Source organism: Hyperoodon ampullatus (genome assembly GCF_949752795.1).
Source record: "Hyperoodon ampullatus genome assembly, chromosome: 10".
Lineage (NCBI taxonomy): Eukaryota > Metazoa > Chordata > Mammalia > Artiodactyla > Ziphiidae > Hyperoodon > Hyperoodon ampullatus.
The window spans coordinates 6,593,525-6,605,347 of NC_136923.1; the positions used below are offsets into that span (position 1 = coordinate 6,593,525).

The following is an 11,823-nucleotide window of genomic DNA, read 5'->3' on the forward strand; positions in this document are numbered from 1 at the left end:
CCACCGATCAAGGAACTTATTACTTATTTCCACCAAGAGGATTCATTCCCCACTCCACCCTCAATATCCTGACTCCTGACTCTCGAGGTATCATCCAATCAGTTACCAGTCCAGCAAAACTCACTTCCTTGGTCTCTCAAATCCACCCACCCCTCTCCATCCCCATAGCCGCTGCCTTGGTTCTGGCCTCCCTCCTCTGTCACCTGGACCATGGCAAAAGTGCCGGACCGGTCTCCCTGTGGGTCCTTCCCCACCCAGTATAATCAGCACATCACTGCCTGGGTAATTTGAAACAGATGAGATCATGTCACACCCCTGTGTAAAATTCCACAGGACTCCACTCTTCACAGCCACATTTTCAAATAAAGCTTCTTAACATGGCAATAGTAACTGCTACAGCTTACTGTTTACTAACTACTAGTGCCAAGTGAGTAACACATCATCTCATTTGCTTCTCACAGCAATCCTAGGAGGTAGGTTAATGTTTGCCCTTTTTTGTTGTTGTTTTGTTATTTTTTGCTGTTTTGTTTTGGGGGTTTGTTTTGTTGTGTTTTGTTTTTTGCAACACCAAACGGCTTGTGGGATCTCAGTTTCCTGACCAGGGATTGAACCCGGGCCACGGCAGTGAAAGCCCATAATCCTAACCACTACGCCACCAGGGAACTCCCTGCTTGTCCTTTTTATAGATGAGGAAACTGAAGCTAAGAAAGGAAGTGACTTGCCCAAGGTCACGAAACTAGCTCAGTGGCAAAGCCAGAAATGGCATACAAGTATCACAGCTTCCAAAGTCTGTGTTCCTCACATGCTATCACCCACAAGATCCTTCATGATCTGGCTTTCCAGAATCACCTCTTTTACAACTGGACACTCCCAGTTGGGTGAACTACTTGCAGGTCATTCATAGTATAGGCTTCTGTTTATGTCACTCCCAATGTCTGCGATATGGTCCCAGCTCCCAGCCCTCTTCACCTGACTAAACCTGCTCATCCTTTAGGACTTGGATAAAGCAACACCTCCTCACAGAAGCCTACTGATGCCTCGGCCTGACTTACAAGCACCCTAAGTCCTCCTCCAGCAAACTTCTACAGTAGCTTCATTCTACAGTACTGCTGTTCTATCTCCTTGACTTTAAAAAAAAAAAAATAATAACTCCTTGAAGACGGGGATGTGTACCTTACTTACTTTGGTATTCCCAGCTTGCAGAGCAGTGCCAGGCAGCAGAAGCTCAATCAGTGTTTACGCTTATTCTCTATTATGAGAAGCTGGCTGGGAACAGAAAAAGGACCCTGTGGTTGAATGAGAGCCCTGTATTCATCTCCTTAAAGGGTTTCAAAATCACGTCACATAAGGAGAAGAGAGGAGTTGGCCAGAAAAGACGCGCCAGTCACACAGCAAAACCGGCAAAGCCAGGAGGAGAGCCCAGGCGGCCTGTCTCCCGTGTTCCAACACTGGAGATTCAGAGCACTTGCTGCCAGGGGACAGGCGGGAATGACTTCGTTCATCAGCAGGAGCTTCCTAGTCAGAAAACCCCGCGCTGAACCAGTCTGAGGGGACGTGACCGGAGACAGAAGGCGAGAGCCGGAGTCAGTGACTCCCTCGAGGAGGGAGGACCAGGATCCTCAGACCCGCCGTGACCCTCGCCCTCACCGCTGAGCTCGCCCCTTCTCCCCAGGGCTCCAGAACCGACCGCGCAGGACCCCACTCCTCCCTCACCAACGCGGCTCACTTACCGCCGCCCAACTTCCGGCAACCACGGCACTGTCCGCCGCGCGCGCCCCGATGACGCAATGTGGCCCCGCCCCCTCCAGCCGGGTCGGGGGGGGGAAGTGCGCACATGCGCACCCGGAGCCGCGAGCCAGCCGGCTAAAGGAGCCCCTAGCACCCAGCTGAGTGGGAGGAACTTGAGCCGTGGGGAAGGCGGGGCCTCAGGAGGTGGGCCAGGACCCCTTGTGAGAGCTGACGGAGAGACTTTCTCTCATCACATGTGGGAATGTGTATATGCCCCTCAGGATGTTAAAAAAAAGTGCTCCTCCTTCTCTCTAGTGATTTCAGAGGATGACAGGAATTATCATTTCCATTTTCCAGGAGAGGCGGCATCAAATGTATCACAGGGACCGTTCGGGAGGCAGGTGTGGAGAGACCTAATCTGACATGTAAGGCCGTGACTCTGATGTAACTCTATTGACTACTATTTATTGACTATCCTATTTTCATGGTTTCCCATCTTTAGTCGTCACAAAGGTCCTACAAGGTAAAGGTTATATTATCCCCATTTTACACATGAAAGAACAGAGGCTAGGAGAAGTTGCGGCTTGTTGAAGGTTAAAGAGCTTTTGGGCTAGGATTCTAACGGAAGCCTGGTTTGCTAAATAAGAAAACAAATCCAGACTTATTAAGGAGAACTTTATTCAGAAGGATTATTGCAAAGGGTGGGGGAGGGGAAGGGGCAACACTATAGCCGTGGGGAGACCACTTCAGCCGAAAACTCTGCAGGTGTCTCAAGGGTTACGCAAAGGAGTTCTTCCTTCTCAGGAAGACTGAAGAAAGCTAGAGAGAACTGGATGTGGAAAGTGGGAAAGAAAGGGTGGCTTGCTTGATCCGATAGTAGTAAATCAGAGAATGTTTTACCTTGAGGCCAGTTATATGCTGGCTCAGGCTGAGGGTGGGTCAAAATTAAGGAGCCTGGGGAAATGAGAGAAGTTTAAACTTTGGTTGATCAGCATTTTGTTCTGACTGATCAGTGGAGACCAGTAGTTCAGCAAATCATTTATAAGGTAAAGAATGGGAATTCAGAAGGACTGTGTCTAGCCTTGCCACAGGTAAACAAGGGAAGCATCTCCAAATCTTACGTAGGTCCTATGGGAATGGATGTCTCTTTGCAGTAAACCATTTCCAGAGCACAAAAGAGTGGGGGGATTTCTTCACCATCACTGTTTCTCAAGAGTGCAGGGTTCAGGTAGAATTCAACTTTGTCAACTCTTTCCATTTTATCAGGCTCCTCTCCTGCCACTGCCCCCTCGGACTGCATGCTTGGGTCACACTAAACTAATTCTGGTGTTTAAAGCACACTCTACTCATTCTGCTCTTTTACATCTCCATCCCTGCAGTATCCTCACCCTTCCTCTTAGTCTTCAAAACACAGTTTTGAAATGTGGGTGGATCTTAGACAAAATGTTGAAGGAAAAAGAGTCCATACAATATGATTCCACATATGGAAGGTTCTAGAATCAGCAAAACTAATCTATAGTGATAGAAGTCAGATCAGTGGTTGCCTAGGGTATAAAGGGGAGCACTGTCTGCAAAGTGCCATGAGAAACTTTCTGAGGTGATAGAAATGTTCTGTATCTTGACTGAGATCGGGATGACATGGGTGTTCACATTTCTGAAAACTCATTGAACTGTACATTTAAAATGGGTGCATTTTACTGTATATATTGAATGTAATAAACTTGGTTTAAAAAAAAACAATGGGGACGTCACCTCCTAGGTGAAGGCATGCCTGACATCCACCTACCCCTGTGTTTCACTTGATTAAGCACCTGTGAGGCTGAGTTGAAGTTAGTTCTTTATAAGGTTTCCTCTGCTGGACTTCGAGATCCTTGTAATGAATACATTTTTTGGAGTTTCCACCCAGCTCACAATGATTCCTGCTTCTCTGGGAACCGTTGGTCCTCCAGCCATGTTTGTACCACATGTGCCAACTGGCCCCCACCTCCCTTTACAGTTGATTGCATCAGAGGTGGATATAAGATGATTCTTCACCCTCAGCTTTGGACTTTTGAACTGATACAGTGAGTAGGAATCGGAATAATTCACATAGGTCAACAGCAGCAGTCTAGCAGGAACTTCCTTGGATTCTGGTTGTTGAGGTTCCTGCGGCTGCCTTGGCTCAAGCCTTTCAGAGGTGAGGTCATCCAAAGTGTTACTGGATTCGGTTAAGAATCCACCAATGCAGGGGACATGGGTTCAAGCCCTGGTCTGGGAAGATCCCACATGCTGCAGAGCAACTAAGCCTGTGTGCCACAACTGCTGAGCCTGCGCTCTAGAGCCCACGAGCCACAGCTACTGAGCCCTCGTGCCACAACTACTGAGCCCGCGCTCCTAGAGCCCGTGCTCCACAACAAGGGAAGCCACCGCCATGAGAAGCCCGTGCACCACAACGAAGAGTAGCTCCCGCTCACCGCAACTAGAGAAAGCCCGTGCACAGCAACGAAGACCCAATGCAGCCAAAAATTAATTAATTAATTAATTAATTTAAAAACCAGAAAAGACATATTCACCCAAGTGTGCACTGCACCACCAGTTAAAAAAAAAAAAGTGTTACTGGATTCCACAAAACACCCCAGTAGCCATTCACAAAGCTGATTTCTGTCGCTTGCAACCCTGCAGTAGGTCCATGAGGTGGAAGCCAAGTCTGTATGTCCTCCACTGTCTCCTAAGGCATGGCCCCAAGGACTGGCCCAAGAAGTGCTCAAAAGTGTGTTAAATTATTAGATGAGGTCTGGGCATCCAAAGTAGATGGTCACTTAGGTCACAAATGTGGCCTCCATGTTAGCAGGGAATTAGGGTGAGGCTCAGAGCAGAAGATCTGCCCCTGCTGCCCAGCATGGGGGAGACAGACCAGTGGGGCACCAAGATGATGGAGCATCAAAAAAGATGCAAGACCAGGAACCATAAAAAGGCAGAGAATGTTCTCAGACACAGTAGGGCAACGAGGCCCATGACACTTATTCAAGACCACAGAGATCCAGGTCAAGGTACCTTCATCACTTGTCTTGCAGCTCAGTTGAGGACCCCCCCCCCCCCCCCACAATGGGAACCACTGCACGACCTAGACTTTGAAAGCCCAAGAAATTGTGGCATGATATGCCAGCAAATTAGGTCTTAACAGCGTTTCTTTACAGCACTTAGAATGCGTCACAGCCAAGAGAGCCCAGCATCTTCTTCGCCCTGCTGTTAAGACTTGAATCTACCTTCTAGAAGACCCATCTTCAAAAGAGAGACAAGCGATTTTCTGCCAGCCAAGTAACCAAATGACCAATTTATCAAATGGCTAATCTGCAGACTCATGGGTTTTCTAAATGGACATTTTGCTAATGTAAGCAGATAGGGTAGGGGGTCCCCAGAGAAAGAGAACTAGGCCTGGCTTTCTTGACATAAGAGAAGCCATTTTTGGCCTAAGCCATTTTGTGATCTGAGCCTGGCCACAATGCTTATCTTTGAAGAGGTCTTTGTAATTAATGATCTTAAAGGAACAACAACAACAAAAAAAATGCAGGAACAAACGACTGTTATCAGGCAAGAGAAGCAACAACAGCAAAAATAACATATCATTTGTAAAGACTCCCACTTCTGTTCCAATGGTGAAGACTAGCCTGAAGCACTTTCTTGAGCTGTTGTGCAGAATTTAATTCGCCCCCACCCTCAGGTGCTCAACCACCAGATCAACTGGAACCTAACTAGGGCTGACGATGTGGACCTTTTAGGACTCTTGTGACTTCATTCAGTGCCCACGCTCCTTCATGAATATATATGTACCCCTAGCTTAAAACTTCCCCAATTTTGCTGTTGGGGAGATACTGCTTTGGGAAAGATCTCCAGGGTTCTCCTTACTTGCTGCAAGGAATAAATACTTCCTTATCCCGCTCTTGGGCTTGGTTGTGTCTTTCGGATCGATATGCACGAAGAGGCAAACCCAGCTTTTCGCCTAACACTAACTTACCAACGTCTAAGGTTTATGGCGATTTCTACTGGATGGAATGGGTTTTGCAAGCTTTTATAGATTTATATGATGTAGTTGATGGTTTTCATGTTGCCTTCAGAGAGGCATTTGAAAGAATTTTCTCTTTACCAAAAATTAAGGATGGCTTTATTCTTCCTTTGACTATATTTAACTTATGAACACATTAATGAAGACTATATTCTTGAATGTAGATTTTTCTTGTGTATTAATATCATGCCACACAAGTTTATGCTCTTTCTGTCTCCTGCTTTTCACTTCTCCTTCTGTCTCCTTTCCCATTCCTCAGCTTCTCACTTTGTCTTCCCCTAAATGTCTCCATCTCTCTGCCCCTTAATCTCTCCCCATCTCTGTCCCTCTACACTTCATTTCCCCCTTCCTCCCTCTTCTGTTCCTTGGTGTCCCCCATCTCTTCCCCTAGATCTGTCCTCTCTGACCCCCCCACCCCGTAACAGGGAAGAACCTTTGTATTCTATTACAAATGAATCACTAAAGGGATGTTGCCTATAGGCTTAAATTATACATAATGGCCCATCTCTGGGAACCCTGCCTCCCAGGTAATGAGCGTTAAGTGAAAATACTTTTGTTTAGCTCACAGGAAGCATCCTGACCAGGCCCACCTGTGAACGGCTGCAGGAAGGAAGAAATGAACACATCCCCTCTGGAGTCTGGCCGGAACTAGGACTTTTATCCCCTCTCCTTTTAGTATAAAATAAGCCTGAATTCTAACTCGGGAGGATGGCTCTTTGGGACACTAGTGCCCCTTCTTTCTGGTCTGCTGGCTTCCCAGATGAAGTCACCATTCCCAGCTCCCGCAGCTCGTCTCTTGATTTACTGGCCTCTCACGCAGGAGCAATAGGAGCTTGGACTCGGTAACAGCCTTGCCTCCCCTAGTTTCCTCTTATTTTTACCCCTTGTTTTCCCCTCTGTCACCTGGAGTCTCTTCACCTCTATTTCTCCCCTCTCTGCAACTCGGTCTCTCCCTGCAACAGCAGTGATCTGGGAACAAAGCATATTGAACCTCCTTCAATATGCAGCTGTGAAGAAAAACAAAAATCTGTTACTCTAACTTCACAACAATTGCAGAAAACTTCTCTTAAAAACCTCAACCAACATGCATTGTTGTAAACCTTGTAAATAGTTAAAAAGAACCCAACATTTGGTCAATTTGGCAAATTGGTCAGTGGAGGAATTGGCTTTAAGCTCATCAGCTTTAAGGCCATAAAAAGAAACCCAAAGGGGCTTCTGAGTCTGCAAGTTTTAATCTAAAATCAAGGTCTCTGACAGCCTTTTCCAAGAAGGTATTTATTTTCATATTTTGGGCAGAGAGCCTGGTTTCAACTGGATTTTGTGTAAGCCATCAGCCACTGATTCTTTCCTGAGTGGGCTAGGGCTGAGTTATGTCTGCACCATAGACCCTTGCCTTTCATGAATTTAAGAATTAATTCAAGCATACAGACAGGCGTAGGAAGAGCAGGCTGATACCGTGGAAAGGAAGCCCATTCCACAATCAGATCTTGGACCTGGTCCTTATTAATCCCTCTGTGCTTCGGTTTGCCTATTTGTAAAAACACAGAAATCTGCCTCACGAGGTGTTATAGAGATTAGATAACAGTGGTAAAGCACAAAAGTATACACTCAGTATATTTTAAAACTACTTGAGTCCCCACTGGGTACCATTCACTCTGCAAGCACCATAAACACTGTACACAATAATCCATGGACCTTGTTTATTTTGCTCTGGCAATTTATATTGACCATTTTTTGTTCTTGTCGGATTCAAATCCAAGTCTCCTTGACCCAAAGTCAGGGCTCGTAACCACTCCTCTTCACTAGTTGCCTCAACTGTTCATCAACATCAATAACAGGCACTTAGCCATTTGTCTGCTTGGGGTAGTCCTTAAAAAGACTTAGAAGTGCTCCTTGGTCCTGAGGGGTCCTGGGAAGCAACTCTTCCCGGTTTCTGACCTGGAAACAGACCAGCTGCAGGAAAACCTAAACCAGGATAAAAGTCTCCTTAACTCCCCCAGTTTTGAGGGAGAAGAGCTTTGGGAGATGCAAAGTAGAGAGTGAAGCTTGTTATAAAAAGTAAGTCCTTTTCTAAAGATGTTTACAAATGTGAATGTACATGTCCTTACAAAACCAAAGAGAAACCTTGTATCAGATCTTGTTAACATTTGACATTACATTTCAATACATCTTCTCAGTCCAAGAGACTCAGAAAGGTAGTATTAAATCAATCAAATTTGTAACAGTATAGTTTCAAAGATCATATTTTAGGTAGGTAAAAAATCTCTCATTTTAACAGATCATGCAAACAGGAACATAAGACATAAAATACCAGGTTGTACAGGCACTCCCACTAGCTACATATATTACAGTTTAGCATCGAGTTTTAAAATATAAATCACAACCAGACTGCAACATAAACACCAAGTAAAACTGCACGTTCCCATGCCTTTGCTAGTTTTGACTTAAGAGGTGTGCCTATAAAAGAACATGATGACTCTTCTTGGATAAACAGCAAAACTCACAGATGAAAATGCACTGTCCCTTCAAAAGTATCTCCTCTGTGGCCACAAACATCTTCTATGTCAGCTCTTCCTGCTCTCAATATACCCTTTTTTTTTTTTGGCGGTACGCGGGCCTCTCACTGTTGTGGCCTCTCCCGCTGCGGAGCACAGGCTCTGGACGCGCAGGCTCAGCGGCCATAGCTCACGGATCCAGCCGCTCCGCGGCATGTGGAATCTTCCCGGACCAGGGCATGAACCCGTGTCCCCTGCATCTGCAGGTGGACTCTCAACCACTGCGCCACCAGGGAAGCCCCCTTTTTTTAAAAAAAATTAATTTACTTATTTATTTATTTTTGGCTGTGTTGGGTCCTCATTGCTGCGCACAGGCTTTCTCTAGTTGCAGTGAGCGGGGCCTACTCTTCGTTGCGGTGCGCGGACTTCTCATTACGGTGGCTTCTCTCGTTGCAGAGCACAGGCTCTAGGCGTGCGGGCTTCAGTAGTTGTGGCGCATGGGCTTAGTTGCTCCGCAGCATGTGGGATCTTCCCTGACCAGGGCTCGAACCCATGTCCCCTGTGTTGGCAGGCGGATTCTTAACCACTGCGCCACCAGGGAAGCCCTCAATATACTCTTGAGAATTGCCACCACTCTCAGGAATTGCGTGTGTGTGTGTGTGTGTGTGCTGAATAGAACAAATTTTTGCCTTTAGGAGAAAATGTGTTACGATGAGCTGAAACCACAGGATGTTCACTCTAGCTCCCCTATAACTAGCTGTGTGATCTCAGGCACCTTATTTCACCTTGCTGCACTTCAATTTGCTTCTCTAGTAATACCACCCTCCTGTTGTGGGGTGTCGTGGGGCTTAAATGACATCAACCTGGCACAGCCCTCAAGAAATATGGCTTTCTTCTCCCCACTCCCCTTTTTGGTTTTTAATGAACAACCATTTAAAAAATATTCTTTTCTCTTTGAGGGTAGCATTTAGCCTTTTTTTATAGCAAAAAAGGAATCTGGGTTTGAAAATGATGGATGTGCAGACTGCATAATTTCCTATCAACTCTAAGATGTGCGTGAGTGAGAAATAATACGGCAGAATTTCCAAGGTAGTTCAAACACTGGGTCTGGAGAACGCTGTAAAAGAGGCTCAGAGGAAAGGTGTTCTGAGAAGTAGCAGTCACAGGGGAACAGCTGTCCTGCCTCTCAAGGTGACCCCTGGCAGGGGACAGCATCTGTCTGTGTGTATCAGTATAAGGTCTCTGCACAGTCGTATAGCTCCATTCCAGGAAGGCTCCAGAGTTCTGTTTACTCCTCTACTGGAACTCTACCCACGTGTCCCTTCAGTTGCCCATTAATTCGAGTCTGAAAGCTTGAATTACAGTGTGAGTCTGAGGCGCCCACATTTCCTGAGGAGCAGGAGAGCTCAACCAGGTGGGATCCTCTTGGAAGTATTCTGCTCCCAGGGTACACTCTCTCTGCTGACCACCGCCATCTGCTGCTCTTCCAGTGGTGCCTATGAACTTTCCAAACTACCCAGCCCCTAAGGCTATTCTTTTGGCTCCAGAAAGCCCAGGTGTCTGGCAATGCACAGGCCTCCTCCTCTATTTCCTTCAGGGACATCATAAGCATCACTTAGTTGCATGCCCTTGTAGTCTCCCTTAGGAGCGAATGTGCAGAATTTTCTTGAACGTCTTCTTGAAGTTCTCGTTGCACAAGGGGTAGATGAGGGGGTTCAGCGTGGAGTTGAGGTAGCCCAGCCAGATGGTGAACATGTGCACGTGTTGGTTACAGCAGCTCTCGCAGAAGGCAATGACCATGAAGAAGATGAAGTAAGGGATCCAGCAAACAATGAAGGCCACCATGATAAAACCCAATTGTTTGGCGGCCTTCCGTTCTCGGTTCATGTGCAACACAGACACATACTGTCTTGAATGTGAGCAAAGCCTCTTCCAGGTGAACTTGATATAATCCAGGCCTCTGCTAGACTCACTTTTCGATTTGGCTTTCCCTGGTGCCAACTCTGGGGGGGTGTCTGAGTCCGTCCGGGAGGACTGGCTGTCACCTAGGATCTGATCCTCTAGTAGCCCCTTGGCCCCATGCATGTTCAGGCCCTGCTCACCCATCTCGAGCTGGCTCTGGCTCTGGCTGATGGCTACGTATTCCCGGCCACTCCCGTCTGCCTCCATCTGCGTCTGCACAATGTTAAGTGGGGAGCAATGGAACTTGTCCAGTTCTCCATCCTTCTCTTGGCTGAAGACACCTGGAGACTTTATCTCCTTTGGGTCTTGGGATGCTGGCTTCAAGACAGGTCCACCACCGGCATCTTTCGGCTTCCTTTTCAGAACTTCCCAGGGAGACTCCTTCCCTGGTTTCTTAGCGCCCACCTTGAGGTCCTCTGGCTTCAGCTTATCTTCAGAGAAGGATGGGAGGGATCCACTGATGAGCTCTCGCTGCTGACAGTGCTGCTGTACAGCCTTGTAGATCTTAGCATAGAACCACAGCATAAGCAAGGTGGGCAGGTAGAAGTTGATGATGGCAGTCATGACCTTGAACCAGGTGACATCGTAGAAGTCCGTCTCGCACTTGTCCTCCCGGTGCCCTGAGGTCTTCGACATGAAGCGATGCCAGCCCAGAATGGGAATAACCCACAGGAAGGAGAGAAACCAGGCTGCCAAGATGGTGGCCGACGCTCGGGTCTTGGTACGATACCTCAGGTATCTGAGGGGCTGCTGCACAGAGCGGTAGCGATCGACGCACAAGATGAAGATGCTGAAAATGGACGCTGTGCTGGCCACATAGTCCATGGAAAGCCAAAAGAGGCAGAGAGGGCGTCCCAGGGACCACCTGGACATGAGGAGGTAGAGGATGTTCATGGGCATGACGACGGCCCCCACGATCAGATCGGCCACCGAGAGGCTGACAATGTACAGGTTCCCCACCGTGTGTAGCTTCCGCTCGCTGTGCACAGCATACAGGACCAGCAGGTTGAGTCCCACTGTGACCAAGGAGATGGCGCTCAGGACCACCACCAGGGGCATCATTTGGGGGTTGGGCGTGGTGGTCTTGTTCCCCTCACACATCTTGTCTTCCAAGACGCTGGAGGAATTGGGAAGGGTCATTGGCACAAGAGCAGCCTCCAGCTATGGCTCACTCCCTGGGAGGAAAGACACAAGGATTCAGGTCAGAGCCCCGGTGATCAGTAGAGTCACTCAGTGCTATCACAGTGATCAAGCTAGGGTTGTATACTGTCGGGGCTGAGAGACACTGCTGGTTACCTACAGCCTATATCCCCTGCTTCTTTAGCCATTCCTTCCTCCCTTCCTTCACTTGATGACTATTTCCTGCATTCCTGGGCATTGTTCTAGGTATTGGGAATAGAGCAGTGAACAAAACAAAAACCTCTGTCCTCAAGGAGCTCACATTCTAGTGAGGGGAGGCGTGAGGAAAAACAAGGGGAGGTTTGTACGAGTCCCATGTTGCACATGTCCTGGGAGATGGACTGCATCATGATTGGTCTCAGCTGCATATGCCCCCTCGTTCCTCTTTGCCAGTGGCTGGTCTAGGAGTGGGTTTGA

The 11,823-nt window shown here is 47.6% G+C and overlaps 1 protein-coding gene across 1 annotated transcript; it reads right to left on the reverse strand.

The window, feature by feature from the left end:
* Nucleotides 1–9,906: 9,906 nt before the first annotated feature.
* Nucleotides 9,907–11,367, reverse strand: HRH1 (histamine receptor H1; the record flags this gene model as incomplete). The annotated part of the gene is made up of 1 exon (XM_079712990.1): nucleotides 9,907–11,367. One exon carries the CDS (start codon nucleotides 11,365–11,367, stop codon nucleotides 9,907–9,909), a length of 1,461 nt encoding a protein of 486 aa, XP_079569116.1.
* Between the last annotated feature and the right edge of the window lie 456 nt (nucleotides 11,368–11,823).